This window comes from Callospermophilus lateralis, chromosome 2 (genome assembly GCF_048772815.1).
Source record: "Callospermophilus lateralis isolate mCalLat2 chromosome 2, mCalLat2.hap1, whole genome shotgun sequence".
Taxonomy (NCBI): Eukaryota; Metazoa; Chordata; class Mammalia; order Rodentia; family Sciuridae; genus Callospermophilus; species Callospermophilus lateralis.
In genome coordinates, this window is record NC_135306.1 from 169,893,293 (window position 1) to 169,914,070 (window position 20,778).

General features: G+C 38.0%; 1 protein-coding gene across 2 annotated transcripts in view; it reads left to right on the plus strand.

The window, feature by feature from the left end:
* Nucleotides 1-20,778, plus strand: part of Nell1 (neural EGFL like 1) — a 787,071-nt gene that overhangs the window by 151,473 nt on the left and 614,820 nt on the right. For both annotated transcript variants that reach the window (XM_076844271.2, XM_076844272.2), the window contains exon 5: nt 13,144-13,240. In XM_076844271.2, the coding sequence (XP_076700386.1) occupies nt 13,144-13,240 (97 nt within the window). The remainder of the gene's footprint in view (nt 1-13,143; nt 13,241-20,778) is intronic.

A 20,778-nucleotide genomic window follows, 5' to 3' on the forward strand; every position in this document is an offset into this window, starting at 1 on the left:
CTGTAACCTGAACATGAAGGGGCCACTAAAAAGAAGAGATAATTAAAGGGATGAGGAGGAGATCTCAGTCATCTCAGTGATTTTCTTATTTTCATCCAGGAAATGCCTTATCGGAAATGGGCCATTATAGTCTAAATGATGAGCCGGAGTTTGAAAAAAGGGGTTGAAACTTCATTAGACACTTTCTGAGCTTAGAGTCGTAGCCCATTGTTTTCCAAATTCCAATTTTTCCTCCACATTGAACAATAACTTTTTGATTAAACAGCTGGCAGTAACTATTGAATGCCTCACATTTAATAACAAAAGTCTTCCTTCAGAACAGGAAATTTTTATCTAAATTGCTTTGCTCCTCTTTGGTGATTGTGAACTTCTAAAGTCTGACAGGACTGATAGCTTGAAAAAAATAAGAATTTCTTTCAAGAAGACGATGATTACTTTTTAAAAGGAAGAGCCCCAAACTAAATGAATAATTCATTGTGCATACTACAAAGCAGAAGTCAAGGCACACAAGTTGTCCTCTCTGTAAACATTATTAAAAAACAATCAAGTTTGTATTGGCACATTTATATCAGGAAGACTATAGAAGGCAGCTTTGAAAGAAGAAAAATATGAAAGCACCACTTAGCAGTAAGGACCTTTTTCTTTCTATTCTTTTCATAATAAGAGCAGCCGGCATTACGCAGCTAGTACTGTGTGCCAAGCCCTCAACTAAGTCTTCTGTTCATTAGTTAACCCTTCCTGGGTCCCTGCCTGCCTTCCTGTTGGTTTTCCCTTTGTTTGAGATAAAATGGAACCATGGGAGAGAGGTACCTTGGGGTCAGACCCACAGATTGTTCTCCCAGGGCACAAAGCAAGGCAGAGAGGGACAAAGGGTACATTTAGAGGGGGGAAAGTGGAGAAAATCCAGCTCATTCTAATTATACTTCTTCATGATATTAACGGGTACTTAAAATTAAATTATAATGTTATTTGTCCACTGCTGTTCATTCACAGTATAATTCAGGCTCTTGAGGCCAGGGATATGATACTATTCTTGTCAAAAATAAATTAACAGGTGCCTGCCTAGTTACCATCCATCCATCATCTATCTATTTATTCCTGCATTTATCATTCATGACTGTTATTCATGGGAATGGTCAGGAGAAATCATCATTTCTTTATATGCCTCACAAAAAGGTGGATGTTGAAGGATTTCTTTTTCTTTTGTACTGCTTTCCTGTTTTTTCCCCCTTAATTTGAATACAAAAAGTTTTTAGCAATGGTCCACAGTAGAAAAATTTCTCCCTATACCTATCAGTCTACCCAGGAGATGCTCTAAGAAGAGTCCCAGGTTTGCTCGGCTGTAGTGAAGATACATCTGACTGGATCAGCTCCCAACCCACCTGGTTCTGCTTCCTGAGGTCCGACCATGTGAAATCAGGCCTCCATCAGGGTTTCTTGTGTATGTGGGGTCAGGCTGGTACCTCTAAGTTAGGTTTTGTGAGATGCCCCAAGACTTTTTATTGTAGCATTCCAAAGTCCTGAAAAAGTAAAAAGGTCAAAGAATATGAATCCCTGCTTGAATCTGAGAGACTTTAATGTTTGGGGCAAGTGTGTGTGTGCCTGTGTAGACTGTGGCTGTCTAAGGACTTTGTGCAGAGAGAGCAAAACATTTCCTTTGTTCCTTATCACAGCTGCTAGGCCCTGACGTACTCCATACGCATTGTTTGGAAATATTCAATCTCAGGGCCTTTGGGAGATATCCATTTGCTTTGGGAAGCTTTAAACTGTTACATGAGAATGTCATACATGCTCCCTGCATGACAGATAGCTTTTGGATGTTCATGTATTTATATAACAAGTAGCAGATGGAGATTGGATTAGAAGACTTTATATATCCTTTCCAACCCCCAGAGTCCTGGTTACCAATGTGTGTTTATAGAAGCAACTGTTTTTTTCATTTGTCGTCATGAGGACCTAACATTGGCTCTTCATCTAAGTGACTAATAAAATTGTTTTCCACCAAATTACCACCCCTCATGAACATCGGCAAGTATTTTGGAGGCAACTAGCCTAGGATAAAATTGAACACTAAGAGTAGCGCCTCTGATCTTAACCCCTGGAATAGGTAGGACCAAGGGCTATGGCTCTGATGTGCTGTTGGTGGCACCTTTTAGGGAGTGAATTCGGGGTTCATGCTCTGCTCTGCTGCTATCAGATTGCTCTGTAGCTCCTCATGTAGAAATTGTGAGGCTGACACTGGGTTCTTGGTGCTTGGTCAAGCCAAGTGGCTTCCATAGAGTTTTGGGTATTTTGTCTGAAAATATTTTCAATTAAAGTATTTTTTTAGATTATTCTGTGAAAATAAGAGCATCAGTTCCATTCAATAACACTAATAATGTTCCACTTGTAAAAAGCATTTTACCTTATAAAGTGCTTTTAGAGTGTGTTATCTGAATGTTCATGGAAAATCTGTACAATCATTATTACTATTAAAAGTTAACTCAGTGGTAGAGAATTTGCCTGGCATACATGAGGCCCTGAGTTCAATCTCAGCACTGTTAAAAAAAAAAAAAAGTTTATGGATGAGTCAATCACAGTGGTCCCTGTCTAATCCCAGCGACTCTAAAGGCTAAGGCAGGAGGATTGCAAGTTCCAGGACAGCCTCAGTAACTTATCAAGACCCTACCTCAAAATGAAAAACAAAAGGAGTAGCTCAATGGTTGAGCATGTGGATTCAATCCCTGTTACTGAAAAAAAAAAAAAAAGAAAGAAAGAAAGTTTATGGGTGAAAAGCCTGAGAAACCAAAGAAAATCTGCAACTTTCCTCAAGTCATAAAGTATAAATAGTAAAGGTAAGACACAATTGATCTTTTTGTATCTCTTACTGATCAAATATTTGACTTTTTTGGGGGAGGAGGACTAGGGTTTGAACTCAGGGGCACTTGACCATTGAGCCACATCCCTAGCCCTATTTTTGTGTGTGTGTGTGTGTTTTATTTAGACGCAGGGTCTTACTGAGTTGCTTAGAACCTCACTTTTGCTGAGCCTTGCTTTGAACTTTTGATTCTCCCATCTCAGCCTCCCAAGCTGCTAGGATTACAGGTGTGTGCCACCACACGTGTCTGAATATTTGAGTTTTTAAGGTCAAAAGTACCCGAGGATGAGGCAGCGTGGTATGGCAGACATTCACACTTGGGTTTTCATTTAGGCTTACCATTTACTGACTGGCACTAGGCAAGTCATTTAAGTTCTGCATGTCTGTCATTTGAGGACAGCAATATCTGTCTTTTAGGGTTATGGAAAGAATTTTAAAGTATGTAAACTTCTGTTGTGTGGTGAATACTCTCTAAAGGTGATTCTTGTGGCTTTTGAGGCAGTCTGTCTCTCCAGGTTTGAGGTTTACGGTACTTGTTCAGTGTTCCTCTCTCATCTGCTGGAATACCCTGCAGAGAATGGACATTTGCTGCCTCTCTTCCCTGTGTATTCAGCTCAGACTACTAGAAAATTTTTCCTATCTTGAGTCAAAATGACCACCTTAAAGCTTCCACCTGTTGATATTTACTTCACCCCTTTGAGTGACATCAGCAAATTTCATCCTACTCCTATAAGACAGTCTTCAAATATTTGAAGACCTTATCAAATTTCCCTTAATCTAAAGATTGACATCTCTGTTCCTTTAACCATTCATCAATTGATTTGGCTCATGAGGCCCTCACAATCTTGCTTGCTTCCTTCTGAAGTATGTCATTGAAATTTCTAGTGTGATTATCTCTGGGCAAGTTGACTCAGACTAGAATGAGATAATTACCTTCTTCTCGTGGTATAATAGCCTTATCTTTGTTCACTGTTGACCAAAAGAGCTAAGATTTTTTTTTTCCAGTATGTATTTCTGTTTGACCCTTAGATCTCAGTCTTTAAGGAGCCTGTATACCCCAAGCATTGAAACTTTCATTTTTCCACACTCAGTTTTATCTTATCTGAGTTGGTACTCTTCCCCACCTATTAATATCTCTTTTAATCCTGATGGTGTTAGACTAACTCTTTTATGAGTGAAGCCATCATGTCAGCTTCATATTTTCCTGCAGATTCAAGAAGCTCAAGTCTGTTATTCTGCCAAATTACAGATGTAAACCCTCAATGGAACAAATTTCTATGAGCTTATTTGACCCTGATCTGCAAAACAGAATCCACATCTGGATTATGCATTTCAGGCAGAAAGTAATGGTTGGTAAGAACTAGTGGAAGGGAGGTATTAGAGACAAAAATACAGTTAAGGATGGAAATCATCTTTTAGTTGGAGGTCCAGATAAGGAGAGAAAAATAAATTAAATTAAATTAGTTAAAATTTAGTTGGCAAGCAGGAAAAAGCATGGGTTTGACAAGTTTTTTCTAAGTGAATGAAACAGGCCTTAAGTAGACTGATGTCTGAGAAGATCTTTCTCCTGTTTGGAGTTTGTTCACATCCTGCTCTGGCAAAGTCTTTTCTGCAGTATTTGCTAGTCTCATTTGCATACTGCCGCCTTCCTATTTAACACACCAAAGACATCTTCCTTACAGGTTTCATCTCTGCCTCTGCTTTTTTGTTTGCATTTGTATTTGCTCTGCAACCAGCTGCAATGAACAGTTTGGAAGCCTACTGAGCTTTGCCACAGGTCTTTCCTCCTGTTTTCTGAATGGATTTAGCTGGGAATTCAGTTCTTACCTGTTGGGGGCATACTGTATTCATCTGCATAGTCCCTGTCCCCAGTGCAGTCTGTTTTCTCCTGTATAATGCTAGAGGTTAGTTTTTAATTTTGTCATTTGTTGAGTGTCATCTGGGTTTGTTAAACAGATGGTAGGAGGGGACTGCAGGGCTCCTCTTGGGGGCATTTCTTTCATGTCCTTCTGGAACAAGCCCTGTGTGCTATGTATTCCATGTTAGCAAATAATTTACGACAGCCAGGAAAACCTGACTTAGAAATTCAACAAGTAACTAATCAGTATACAGTTGGAAGAGCACCCTGTCACAGTAGGCTAGCTTTGAGGAACCCCTGTGTAGAGTGCAATGACCTATAGTCTGAATGTTCACCATTTGTGGGTGTCAAGAATAATGCCTGTGACACCAGAGAGATTTCTTTTGCTTTTCTGGTGGGGCTCAAGAACCCTGTTGTTCTCACATCTGCCCTATGAGACCAACAGGGAAAGGACTGCCTTATCCTTCTTTTAGCATAAGGCCAGAAGAGGGGCTTAGCCTTGCACTCCAAGTCACCCATCGCCATGTTAGGAATCAGATGAGAATTCTCTTGTTCTCTGCGTAGGAAAATTTCTCCAGGGAGCACCTTGATATTCACTCATGCTGATAAAAGGTGGTGAAGACGGCTTTGCATAGCAAAGGAAGGTCACTGCAACTTTCCTCTCTGGGAGGCACGTGAGAGCTTTACTTCAATTTCAGGCAAAACCTAAGATAAACCTCTTCATTTAGTGTCTCATTTGGGCATCGTATTGTCTTATTGAACAGGGGCATAATACATGTCGATTCACATGATTTACATTGGAAATTCATTCTTCTATATAATTGGGAAAGGTACTGTGGAGTCCCTTCAGAGGCCTTTCTTTGTCCAGATAAATTAAAATCCAATATTCCTTCATAAGTAGTGTTGTTGAACCATCACATAGCTTTGTGTAGAGCTCCGAGGGCTTTATCTTTTAATGGAAAAATCAAGTTCTTCATAGAATATTGACTGTCCTTCTAAATAGACGTGACACCTGTCAGCAAGGATATTCTTAACCAAAGTCATAAATAGGAGAGGGTATGCCTTGAGAAGAGAATTCCTTATGTGAGTCCTGGATTCAGTGACTTTCACAAGGAGTGTATCAGTGACTCTGCAGCATTCATTCATCCTAAGCAAGTTTTGTATTTGACTGGATGTTTAATTTTGCATGGTATTGTATTAGAAATGAGATGCCTACACTTTGCTGATAGATACTAATAGCATGCAAATTTCCCACAGTTCTACCAATACAGCTTAATAGGCAGCACCTTGTTTAATGGCTCAAGTGAGCGCAAAGCCTCAGAAATGTGACTAAGTGGGAATTAGGTTTTCTTCACCCAAAAGAAAGGGAGATTTTAGATGGTTGTAGAGTAAATGCATTAGTTGAGTCAGACAGCCTCTGGGAACGTGATAAATTTGGGCGGATTATAATGTAATCAACTTAAGCTGTAAATCATTCGCTTATCAAAAGGATTGCACTTGATCTGATTAATTTTCAAGTTGCTGACTATTTTTCCTTCTCTTTCTGAAATACATCTACCTGGCTTTCCTGTTTTGTGAGTTGTCTGCCTGAGAGATTTACACTCACTATCCCTATCTCTTTTCTGTGTGAAAAACAGTAAGTTGGGTTCATCTTGTTCTTTCTTTCCAGCTTCTTGTGTAAGTCTCACGAGATGGGAATGGTGGAGGAATACACAAGAAAAGGGTTATCACCTTTCATTCATTTTTATTTCCTTCAGGACTATCTGAATAATGTAAAGCGTTGAGTTTCACTACCTCTCTTCTCATTCAGGATTATTTAGTTTTGTGAGCTGCTCATCATAAAGTTCTGCCCCAGTAAGGCTTTTGTAACTAAATGACTATAGTCCTCCTATTTGGAAGTTAGTGTCAGAGAATATTTGTTCATTCATTTGTTCAATACATGGAGCAGTCACCTACGTTGGCTGGGTCCTTTTCCAGACACTTGAAATGCTGGATTGAAGAAAACAGTGTTCTTGCTTTCAAGGTGCTTCTACTCTAGTATGAGGAGACTGTCAGTCAGCAAAGAGCTAATTTAGAGAAGTTGTCTGGGTTGATCTTTGCTTATCCTATATAGAGCAGCTCCTAACTACCTGTTCACTGAATCTTGATAAAGAAGCTACAGATTCCTGGGATCACCAGAGCAACCAGATGGTTAGGAGCTACTTTACATAGGACAATCAGGTAGGTAGAGAAGACCACTGAAGAGGTGCAGGGATGCTGTGGCCAGGATTCCTTTTCTTCCAGATCAACACATAATAGGTGGAAGTAGCAGACAGGAAGTACAGGCACAGCTTGCAGGTGAAAGTGCTAGGTCCTGGGATGCCAGGAAAAGCCAGTTCCTTCTTCCCTGGAAGCAAGGTCTGAAAAGGAAGACCCACCGTGACACAAGTGCAGAGACCCCAGGGTATAGTAGGGCACAGTGCCATAAGCTGAGCGATGGGAGAATGTGTCATCCGAGTGGGGAGGGTCTCAGATCAGTAAAGAATAACATATAGGGAAGCCAGGATTATGAATAAAAGTATATAAAAATGGATGTGTAGGCCAATCTGAAAGAAGAATGTAGGATAGAATGCCTTGCTCACTATGGACCTTTACTATCAACTGGCTAAATCCATGGGCCTGGCTAATTCAATGTCCCCCATTATGGATCAGCATCCACTTATCAGAGAGTGAACCAGCCTTGGTCACATGCTTTGCCTCATGAATTTATTTCCCCGTTTCCTTCCTGATAAGTGAAGTTAGGAACTATAATTTACTTGAATGAGTTTTTACATTGCCCTTTTAGGAAAAAAAAAATGCAAGCAACAACAACAAAAAAACCGAGATGCCTGTATGTGGCATGAGAACATACCAGCATATCAGGATGTAGCGATCATATCCTCTTCTACTCAGATCTGGCTTAAAAACTACCAAATTTTTAAGTACTTTCTGAGCAGCCATGGAAGATTATATCTATTCCATTGTTTGTTCTGCAAGTATTTACTATTACTGCAACCAGGTATTATTTCCAATTCTTATTACTTTAACTCTTTGGGAAATAATAGATTGGATGCAGTTTCTGTGTCTGGGACTATTCTTCTTTCCTGGTCTCGAGAGGCAAAACAGGAAGGTGGCCTTTGCACAAATTGTGGGATCTGGGTTCAAGTCCCAGCTCTGTTGCTTACAGGTTGCTTAACTGTGGACATGCGCTTTAACTTTGCTTAGCCAGGAAAACCCACCTGATAGTGGTGTTGTGAGGATAAAGTGAAATAGTGTACTGAAAGCCCCAGTACAAGACTTGGCATACACTAGGTTCATGTGCCATGCCAGCTCCACTTTATTCTTCACTCAAAACTTGCCTATGGCACTTCCTTTTTTGAAAAGTTTTCTCTGATTATGGCAGGCAGCCTTCTTTTTTTTCCCCTCTCTTATTTGATACCATGAAGCATTGCACATAATATATTGAAAATTAAGGTGCATACATTCATGATGTTTCTTGGTCCCAAGCATAGGCCCTGAAGGAAAGAACTTTGGCAATCTTATTTTTTGGTACCAGGAATTGAACTCAGGGGTGCCTAACCACTGAGCCACATCCCCAGCCCTTTTTTATTTTTTTAGTTTGAGATAGGGTCTTGCTAAGTTGCTTAGGACCTTGCTAAATTGCTGAGACTGGCTTTGAACTCCTGATCCTCCTACCTCAGCCTCCTGAGCTGCTGGGATTATAGGCATGAGCCAGCACACCCTGCTAGGACTTGGCCATCTTAAATTTGCCTGTGTGAATCCCCATAGCCAGGACAGTGGCACGTATGTTATAGGAGTCAGAAGATTATGGATTTTTTTTCTATCAATATAATTTTTAAAAATTTTAATTAGGTATCTATGACAGCAGAATACATTTTTTGATTCATTGTACAAAATTGTAGCACAACTTTTCATTTCTCTGGTTGTACACAATGTAGTGTCACACCATTTGTACAGTCATACATGTATCTAGGGTAATGATGTCCATCTCATTCTACCATCTTTCCTATCCTCATACCCGCTTCCCACCCCTTCCTTCCCTTTGCCCCATCAAAATTCCTCCATTTTTTCAATGTCCCCCCATTATGGATCAGCATCCACTTATCAGAACATTTAGCCTTTGGTTGAATGTTGATAAAGAAACCACAGTTTCTTTATCCATTCATCTATTGAAGGGCATCTAGGTTGGTTCCACAGTTTAGCTATTGTGAATTGTGCTGCTCTAAACATTGACATGACTGTGTAACTATAGTATGCTGATTTTAAGTCCTTTGGGTGTAGACTGAGGAGTGGGATAGCTGGGTCAAATGGTGGTAAGTTTGCAGATTTTAAGGAAACATCATCAGCCAGAAAAGGTGTGTATCAGAAGGCTTCATTCCTTACCATACTGAAGAGCAAGGAGTTTACTATAGTAGCTTTGATCTTTACATTCAGCTGACTGGGTTGATACCAAATTTATGTGGCACATCACTGTGCCCTACATGCCTGTTTACAAGAGCCGGTCCACCCAGACTGTACCTCAGGGATCAGCAGACTATTTTTGGTGAAGATTCAGAATGCATTTGTCTAGCAGATGGACAGCATGACTTCCTCTTGTATAGGCATACACGTAGGAATGTGATAGTCCTATTTATTAGTTTATGGCATCTTACCAGCACTGGTCTGAGCAGTACCCCTTCCTTGTTTCATGTCATTCACTTTTCCCTGCCTCACCATTCTCAGAAGCCATGTGATAGAAAAACACCATGTGTATCTTTGTTTTTAAAAAATGTTTGCAGTACCAGGGATTGAACTCAGGACTCATGCATGCTAGACAAGTACTCTATCTGTGAGTCACATCCCCAAGCCTGTCTGTATCTTTGGCTGATAGATAACACTGTTTTGCATGTGTGTCTTTTTAGTTTACATGTTATAGACCTTTTGGGGGCTTTTTCAAACGTATTTTAAAAACTTCTTATTTTAAAATAATTTTAATTTCACAGAAAATTCACAAAAACGATACAAAGAGTAATCATGTATTCTTTATACAGATTTGTGTTTTTCTCCATAAAAAATAATGCATGTGCATTTATATGTATATGTATTCATGTAGATGCACATTGTTATTTTGAGCCCTTTGAGAATCAATTGCAAACATCAAGACCCTCTACCCCTACATACCATAATTTCTGTTTCCTAAGAAGACACTTAAATATAAACTATATAAGAAGTCACTTAAATATACACTTCCCAGTTACTAAAATCAGGAAATTGAGTGTCAATACAATTTTTTATTATTATATCATCTACAGATTTTATTTAAATTTCACTGTTTTTTTTTTCTAATAATGTCCTTAATGGAACTCTTTCTCCCGCCTCAGGATCCAATCCAGGATTCCATCTTACACTTAGCTCTCATGTATCTTTGCACTCTTTTAATTTACAACCGTTCTTTCACCTCTCTTTTTCATGACATTGACATGTTTAAGAGGATAAGCAGCTATTTTCTGGAATGTCATTCAACATAGGTTTGCCAGATGTTTCCTTTCAATTACATTGCCTCCACTTAAAAAGAGTTTTAAAAACATGGCATTTTTTTTTTTTTTTTCTGTTGCTGCAACTATATCTAGTTGGTTGATTATCCTGGCTCTGTGGAATCCTCTGGTGAGAGTTGCCTTTTGGAAAGAACTGACAGAGCTGGAGGAAGGATGCATCTAGCAGATTTTTTTTTTTTTTTTTTTTTTTTTTGGCATGAGAAGGAGGTCCTGGTGGGGGCTGTGTGACAGAAGAAATTGGAACACCACCTTGACGCCTGTGTCGTATGTTGCTCTGCTCCAGCTGCTGGTGGTGGGCCTCAGATGTTTGCTTCCCCAACCATTTCTAAGGCACAAGGAGCTATTATGCTTATAGAAGACAAGGCAGGATACGAAGTCGATCTTTTAGATTGTTGCGTCCTTCATTCACTCATGCACTTAATAAACATTGATTAAGGGCCTACTCTGCTCGTTGGAGCTCATCTTCTAGCATACTGAACACCAGAAAGAAAGCTTTCAAACTGAAAGTTCCTCTCTGAGAGGCAAATGTTTGAAAATGAAGGTTGAGGTAAATGGTTTGACATTTTCAATTTATTAGTAAAACAACCTTATAGAAAATTATGTTTCTGCATCTTCTCCTAAATACAGTGATTTCCATTTCTCTCTGGCCTTTCTCATATTTACCAACACGGAACATAATTTTTGCATCATTATCTCCATAGTACATAAATAATTTTGCATTCCATGTTCTCCAGTGAAAATTATTTTGTATATAGTTTACCATTTTTCATAACCTGCATATTTATTACTCTTAATGATTGCAGTAAATTCTTTCAAGCTGATCTACTATGACTTATGAATTTATTTTTTGTTGTAAATTTGACTTGTTTCTAATTTTTTTTTTAACTAGTATTTTGGCGGGGGGGGGGTCCCTTTCAGGAGGAAGAATATAGAAGGCCTTTTGTTAAAGTAGTTTTGATAAATTGTTTCATTCTAACAAAGAAAGGTTGGATTGCTGTGAAGAAAACACAGCCTGTCTTTTTAAGGGAAACATTGAGTTTCATTTTATAATGGAAAGATAATTAGTAGAGAAAGATCTGATGCATTTCATATTCCTGACAATACTTTCCAGATATTGTTGGTTTCCAGGGAATAGTAGAGTAATGGGCTATGAAGCTAAGATATAAGACTGCCGAGTGGCAGGCAGCTCCCAACTGCCCCAGTCTTGCGATCATTCATTTTGCTTCACACAGCTGGAGGATCTTGTGTTGAACCACACTTTCCTTCTGAGAGTCACTAGAGAAATACATCACCCTCTGGCAGGAGGCCATCAGCTCTCTCACAGCAGGAAACATGGGTTAATCACCCTGACCTCTGGACACACCTGAGGAATGAACTCTCTGCAGCTGCTCTGTGAGGAGACTGAGGAGAGCAGGAATAGGCAGGAACTGAGATTGCACATGGAACTGAGATTGACAGTTCATCTTCCCTGGGAATCCTCTGAGCTTGGGGTGTGGAGAGGTATTTGCCAGAGATGAGCTGGAGGCTTGTCATCAGCTGGTGATTGCAGTAACCATTTCTAAAGAGAGAACAAATATAAGAATTTGTCACTGATTAACTGGGCTTGGGTGGGGCTGAAAAACAGACAATCAGTGGTTTGGCAGTCTCTGAAGGAATCTTCAAAGATCCTGGAGTTGTGGACTCCTCTGTATTAGTTATGTGCCTGTTATGTATCAGATGAAGATTTTCTTCACTTATAGAATGTTACCTCCCTTTTGTTGAATGGAGATTGGAACTTGTGGTTTTTTTTTTTTTTTTTTTTTGGTGAGGGTGTAGTTACCAGGGATGGAACTCAGGAGCATTTGACCACTGAGCCACACTCCCAGCCCTATTTTGTATTTGATTTAGAGACAGGTCTCACTGAGTTGCTTAGCACCTCACTTTTGTGAGGCTGGCTTTGAGCTTGCAATCCTCCTAACTCAGCCTCCTGAGCTGCTGGGATAACAGGTGTGCACCACCTTGCCTGGTGGACCTTATGGTTTTATAATTTTACTGCTCTATTTTCTTGAGGCTTAGTGTGGAATGTGGAACCTAAACAGTTGTCTTTTTTTTGTGTGTGTGCATGGTACAGGGATCAAACCAGGGACAGTTTACCATTGAGCTATATTCGCTGCCCTTTTTATTTTTTGGTTTTTATTTTGAGACAGGGTCTTTCTGCTGGTCCTGAACTTGCAATGCTCCTACTTCAGCCTCCTGAATTTCTAGAATTGCACGCATGTGCCACTATGTCTAGCCAATAAAGATTTTTGATTGGATAATGACTTCAGTTACTGGATTTTGAAGACTAAGCATGTGATCATCTGGGCAGCTGCAGCCCACTGGGTTAAGGGCTTCTCTCAGGTTACTATAAAAATGAGTGGCAGCTAACTAAACCAAAGTCCAGCAACAGTAGGGTACAATGGGAAGTCTATGGGCTTTGGAGCCAGGGAGATGAGGATTATTTTCCTGATTTTACTATTACCTTCTGTCTTCACTTGGTTGATCTGTTTGCATTCTGGGAACCTAAGCGTTTTCACCTTATCATTTGAATAAAATTGCTTTTCATGGTTTGTGTCAACTTCATTGCTCACAGTAGACAAAAATGTTGCCTTCTTCTTTCCTCTGCCAAAAGGGAGATGATCAAAAGGCAGCGGGTAGGGTGGATAAGATAATATGTCCAGATCCCTGCATTCACATTCCTTGTCATTTCAAGCATACCATATCGTGTCTCCATCTGTCCATGCCAGCAGCTAATGCGGCAGGACTTCAAACAGCATGTGCACCTTTTGGTTTTGCTTTCAGCCTCTCTATTGTAACTGTGTTCTTTGCCTCTGCAGGATTTATGAACGTGTGATAGACACTCCAGAGACCAACCTTCCCCCAGGAAGCAATTTATGGCTTGGTCAGCGAAACCAAAAGCATGGCTTATTCAAAGTAAGCACTAACTTTCTATTTTATTTTCTCTCTCTCTCTCTCTCTCTCTCTCTCTCTCTCTCTCTCACACACACACACACACACACACACACACACACACCACGCATGATGCTTAATTCTCAATGTTGCTGGAGATGTGTATTGATTAAATTAGTGGGAAGGACATGGCATAATTATTGATGATAATTGAACACTTACTGTATGCCACATACATGCTTTTCTATTGTGTGACATGAATTAACTCATCTCATTGTCACAATGATTTTATAAAGTAGATAGCTTGCAACCAGGCAGAGAGCTAAGTGACATGTCCAAGAGTCACACAGCTCACTGCACTAGGCATGTTCAGGCATGGGTGATCCAGAATGTAGCTGATCCTTAGAATGTGTCTTAACCGCCTGATTTGGGGGACTTAAGGTAATATGATAATCTTTGAATTGGTTGTAGAACCAATAAGTACATATTAATTCAGTTAGGGATAGAGATCTCTTTCTATGTATATATTTAAAATAGGACCCAATCTCAGCTTCTTTGAGCTTTGTTTTTCTTGCCTATAAAGAGGGTTTTACAATAACTGCATTATTGTACTTCAAGAAGACACAAGGATATGGCGATAAAATGAATTGAAAACACTGTGAAATTGTAAGATAGTCTTGTTCTTTAAAAGAATGACAAATTTTTGCCTCTGGCAATATGGTAGACCAGATATTCTAAAAATCCTCTTGATTCAAAATTCTTGTAAGTCTGGATAAAATACAACAGAAATCTTTTAAAACTCATCTTTGCACTTGTAAGAAGGAAAATCTTTTAGGGACCAACTATATTGAAGAGAAAGAAAACCAGAAGGGTGTCCACCAATACTAGAAACTTAGAGGATGAGATGTTTCCTTTTCCTTTTTTAAAAATTTAGGCTATAATTTACATACAGTAAAATTTGCCCCTTTAAATGCCTAGTCTTGTGAGCCTTGGAAAACCTGTATTCTCGTAATCACTATTAGAGTCAAGATGAAGAAGCATCCCATCACCTCCCCAAATTTCCATATGCCCTTTGTATTCAAATTTAAGCCTGTAGCAACCACTGATTTGTTTTATGATCCTGAAGTTTGCCTTTTCCAGAATGTTACATAAATGAAATCATTTATATATGTAATTATGTAAGTATGTATGTTGAGTCTTGTGTGTATAGGTGGTTTGTTGTTTTCTATTGCTGGGCAGTATTTCAATTCTATTGTAAACACAGTTTATTCATTCCCCAGTTGGTGGATTTGGGCTGTTTTTAATTTGGAGCAATAATAAATAACACTATTGTAACCATTTGCATACAGGTTTTTGTGTGAGCAAAAGTTTTAAGGTAAATATGTAGGTCTGGGATTGCTGAGTCATATATTACGTACATGTTTAACTTCATAAGAAAGTGACAAGCTATTTTTACAAAGTACCTAAATCATTTTGCATTTCCATTAGCAATGTAGGAAAATTTCAGAGCCTTAAATTTCAACAACCTGTGTGGACCTTTCTCAAGAAAGGTCTTAGAGTCCATGTATGTTTGGGATGTGTGTGGAAACTTCTGGTCTAAAGCTAGAAACCTGAAAACTATACCTCCATTGATAGGGTAGGCAGAGAAAGCCTACTATATAGCAAAGGGAAGTCATTCAATAACTAGCCTGACTCCATCTCATCTCCAGATAAGAAAGAATAACACTTTTTTGAAAACTGAACCTTGGCCCTATCTTCAAGTAGGCTTGACTCCTAGATTAACCTGATCTATGAAGATCAATCAGCTGTCTTAAAGTGCTCCTGGATTGTTGGTACCTGGAGATTCCTGATTAGAAAAGGCTTTGGAAAAGGTCACTTTCAATGTGATCTCATAAGGTGCCCACAGATTAGGTCCAAAAAGATGAGTTTGTAAGCCATTATGAGTGACAGTGATTGCTCAATTAGCCCTTCAAGGGCTGCAGAAATTGGGATTAGTAGGCAAAAATTTTTTTAAATGCATATGTTTAAAATGTTTAAAGAAACAAAACAGTAATTTAAAGAACATATGATGACTAGAGATGATAAATATGACCAAGAATAGTTGAACTGAAAAGCACTTTTAGAAAAGAACACTATAGTCATCAAAGCAAAACAAACAAACATAAACCCAAACCAAAACCAACCAAACAAACAAACAAAAAAAACCCCCAAAAAACAAACAAACAACAACAGCAACAACAACAACGAAAATACCTCAGTGAAACTGCTAAATTACAGATTAGACTTAAATAGGGAGGGCATTCATGAAATGGAAAGTATTATAAAGGCTATTACCCCAATAGTGGTGCAGTGTAAAAGACAAGAGAATAGGAAAGAGATTAAATGTAGAAAAATAGTTTATAAAAATTTTACACATCTGTTTAATGTGTGCATGTGTATATGTAAGTATGTGTGTATTATATATTACATATATAATAAATATGTATGCATATTACACATATATTAAAATTCCAGATGATGATAAAGAAAAACAGGTTATATTATGAGTATAATTGTTAATAAATCAATTCTCATTATAGGAACTAAAATGAAATCAAGATGTATGTTATCTGTTGCTGCTTATCAAGTGGCTTAGAAAACAGATGCTTAAAGAACTGCCACTTTGCTTAGCTTCCAATTCTGTGCTTTGGTTAGATGATTTTTCTGGTCTGGTTTGTCTAAGCAGATACTTGCTGGATGCTCTCAAGGGTCTGTGGTCAGCTGGCACATCAGTGGGTGGCAGGATGATCTAAGACGGACTCTTCGCATCTCTGGCAGTAGGCTGGCTGTTGTCTGGTGCTCCTCAGTTCTCCCTACATGACCTCTCATTCTCCAGTGGCCTATCTCAGGATTACTCACATGGCATCCTTGAGATTAAAAGAATAAGAAGAAAGCAAGCCCTAGTGTGCTGGTACTTTTCAAGGCTGTTTATTTGATTGCATATACTAACATTTTATTATTCAAATAAAGTCATATATTTCAAATACAGAGTCAAAGGGTAAAGAAATAGACAATCTGTCTTGAAGTGGTGGTAGGCAATATCATACTACTAAATTTGTATGCAAGGAGTAGAAGAATTTTGCGGGGTGTGGTACTGGGGATTGAACTCAGGCGTACTCCACCACTGAGCCACATCCGCAGATCTATTTTGTATTTTGTTTAGAAACAGGGTCTCTCTTGAGTTGCTTAGTTCCTCACTTTTGCTGAGGCTGGCTTTGAACTCATGATCCTCCTGCCTCAGCCTCACAAGCCGCTGGGATTGTAGGCGTGTGCCACCACACCTGGCAGAATTTTTGACTATTTTAATAACTGATTACACAAATCAAGATACATACACCTAGAAATAGTGGTAAAATTGCAATATCCCAAAGTCACAGAGAAGATCTTAGTAGAAGTAGCCATTGAGAAAAAGCAATTTTTCTACAAAAGAATAACAGATTGAACAGCTGGCTTTTAAATAGCAAAAGCAGAAGCCTGAGGACAATGGAAAAATATTTTCAATTTTTTGAAAGAAAAATGACTCTCAAATGTAAGGGCATATACACAGCTTGATTATTATTTGAGAATGACTGTGAAATAAGGACATTTATAGACAGACAAAATTCTCAGTTTAGAACCAATAGATCTTCATTTGAAAAACTTCCTAGAGGAAAACATAAGGTACAAGAAAAATTGAACAAATAAAAATTGAGAGCAGGCATGAGCCTGAATAATCATTGTTTGAAGAAATAATAATACTCTCACTTAAGAAAATAATCAGAAATATTGGTAGCAATAAGATTATAGTAGGGAACAATTTAATTTAAAGTGTTCTAAGACCTTTAATTTGTTAGGAAAATAATAGAGGAATGGATTAATATTAGACTTTACGTTTGCATTTAAAAATGTATACCAAGAACAAAATAATAGAAATCATCTTTAACTCTAAAATTTAAGTGTTTGAGGAATGTGATTTTAAAAACACCTCCATCAAGCTGAGTGTGATGCACTCCTTTAGTCTCAGGTATTTAGGAGCCTGAGGCAGGGGGATTGCTTGAGTTTGGGAGTTTAAAACCACCCTGGATGGTGGAGTAGACATAGTGAGACTCAAAACCTCTTCTGGGCACAGTGGTACATGCCTGCAATTCCAGTGCTTCGGTAGGCTGAGACAGGAGGATTGAGAGTTCAAATCTAGCCTTAGCTACTTAGTGAGAACCTAAACAACATATTGAGACTCTGTCTCTAAATGAAATATTTAAAAAGGGCTGGGAATATGGGTCAGTGGTTAAGAAACCCTGGGTTCTATCCCTGGTATTAAAAAGAAAAAGAAAAAAAGAACCCCCCCCCAAAAAAAACCAACAACAACAACAACAACAACAAAGCAACAACAACAAAAATCTGTCAATTAAAAATAAGGGAAGAGGAGAAACATCAATGTTTAATGTAAGACAGCAGCTAAAATTTTAGTCCAAAATATTTATTTCATATTAAGTGGTTATCACTCAGGCTTAGAAGTAAAAGTATGCTACTGATTCAATGGACTCAAATTCTGCTGTATATTGTTAATACTCTAACAACAAAAAAATCATGATTCAAAAATGCTAAAAATGATAGTAAAACAACAACAACAACAACAAAACACAGACTGGAGAAGCTCTGGTTATATCAACTTAAGGCCAAAAAGTTCAACTACACAATGATAAACAATTCCAAAGATGCTACATTCAATAACATAACCTCAAAATATTCATTGCAGCATTGCAAAACAGTGGGGAAGAATGGCCTTCTCACTGCAGCATGCCTGGTCACTTGAATACTCCTGTGGGAAAGAAACAATTTTGACCCTTATTTCGTACTATGTACAAAGTCAATTCCAGTTGCATTATAGACCTATATCAAAAAACTTTTATGAAAGTTAGCATAGAAAAATATCTTTATGACCTTCATGGAGGAAAAATTCTTTTTTAAAAAAGCTAACAAAAAATAAGAACTAAAGAGAAGGCTGATATATTGCAATATACTAAATCTGGTGGATTTTTTTTAAATTGAAATACCTAAGAGTAAGAAAGCATGCCATAGAGTAAGGGAAGCTATTCAAATAGTTGTACTTTAAAAAAGCCTTATCCACATCATGTAAAGAACTCCTTCATATCCATTTTTAAAAAATCCTATCAAATTGAAAACAGAGACAAAAAAATTAAGAGTTTCCTCACAAAAGGAATATCCAAGAAGTCAGTAAACATAGGAAAAGGTATCCATCTGCTTAGTAATCAGGGAAAATAAGCCAAATTAAAAAGCTATCAAATGCCCATCAGAATGACCAACATTAAAAAGATTGACAGTGCCATGTGTTTACAATCATATGGAGCAAATGGAACCTTTATTCACTGCTCGTTGGAGTTCAAGTTGGTTAAAGCATTGTGGAAAACTGGTGGTATAATTAATGAAAATAGACACTATCCTTTGACTAACCAACACTGCTTCTAGGATTAAGTCTAATAGATGCACACTCAAAGTCATATATTAAAATGCTTTAAGTATCAATATAATAAGGGAAAAAACACTAATCCAACCCATGTGTTCAACAAAATTAGAAAGGATATGTAAATTGTGATGTCTTTAAATAGTAGGATTCTCTATACAGCAATTCAAATGAGCAAACTGTAGTAGTAGTGACAGTGATGAACCTCACAGCTGTGAGTCAAGAAAAAGACACAAAGGAATGTACACTACTTCAATAATGTGAAATTCAAAGCCAAGCAGCTGATTGGTAGTGTTAAAGTCCGGGTGGCAGTTGACTTTGCCGATGAGGGAGGGGTCACGACTGGAAAGGGACATGAGAGTTGCTCTAGGGATATGGTCCAGCTTTATTTATTAACTTGGGTAGCAAGCTAATTCACCGTGTGTATTTCAATGATTTGTTTATTTTCTATATATGTTATTCCTTATGTTTATTTAACACGTATGCATAGCATGTAATTGCAAGGAAAAAATGGATAAATCTACCATTTATAGACAAAACAAGCAAAAAAATTAGTAAGCATACTTAACAAATATGCTTATCAAATAACAACATACTTAACAAATTTATTTAATGAGTATACATAAACCCTTTAACCAACAATCAACAACACATGTAGCACATGGAATCACAAAATTGACTACATAAAAGGGTATTAAAAGTAAGGGAACAATTGGGGAGTGAAGTTCACCAAATTATGCTACATGCATATTTGAATATATCATATGCATTGTACTTTTATACTATAATACACCAATTATAAATAAATAAATAAATAAATAGAAGGAAGACCAAGAGCTAAAGGAAGGTGATGGGGTGGGGGTGGGAGGAGGGGGAAGGAAAGGAGTACTAGGGACTGAAATGGAGCAAGCTATGTTATATGCATTTATGAATATGTCCAAATGAACCCCATTGTTATGTAAAACTATAATGCACTAACAAAAAAATATTGATTAAAAAGTAAGTTTTGCTGGATGCTGTGGCACATGCCTATAAACTAGGTACTTGGGAGTTGAGGTCAGAGAATTGTAAGTTTGAGGCTAGCCTCAGAAACTTAATGAGATCTTGTCTCAAAATAAAAAAATTAAAAGGGCTGGGGATGTTTCTCAGTGGTTGAGAGCCCCTGCTATCAATTCCCAGAACCACAAAAATGATTTTTAAAAAGTTTCAACAGGAAATTCTGAGAATGCAGTTATATTAGAAGTGAGTAGTTTGGAAATGTGAAAATAGCCCTTAGAGTAACTAGTGAGTTTAAGGAAGAATGATGATGTATTTTAACTAAAGCAGAAAAGTAATAGACACTAAGTATAAAAGCTTGTGAAATGCAACTCAACAATTCTTAGATGGAAATATTTATCTTTAAATGCCTATATTAAAAAGGGTAGAGATTTAATGCATTAAGAATCCAAATTAAGAAGTTAGAAAAAGAATTACAGAATTAATCCAAAGATAGTGAAAGGAATGAAATAATAAGCATTTAAGAGCAGAAACTAATAAAATAATGGATAGGATACAATAGGCAAGATTTAAAAAGGCAAAAATTGGCCTTTTAAAAAGACATACCTGGAAATTTGCACAAGTAAAAATAAGAGAAGGCATTAAAAACATTAGGAGTTAAAAAGGGCACATAACCTAACCACAAGGACTGAAAAAAGCAAAGCAATATAGCCATTTATTAATGTTATGGCAATAAAATGAAAATTGGACAGTTTTCTAAAAATATATGTGCCGCAGTCTGGCTGGGCACAAAATCACGAGCCACTCACAGCTTTGTAGATTCAAACAGCAATTCTTTATTCCCGAACTCACACCGGACCTCTCCAAACACGTTCCGGGGACAATCCACGTTCTGTGCCCAAATCCACCTCCTCTGCCTCCCAAAAACTCTCTCTGAATCCCAGGAGAGACTGAAGGGGAACTCAGGCAGCAGGATACGCCCTATTCCCAGCAGGAATAATCTTAAACCTGGAACTGCCCTAAACCTGGATCCGCCCTGGTCCTTGAGCAAGGTCACCTTACATGC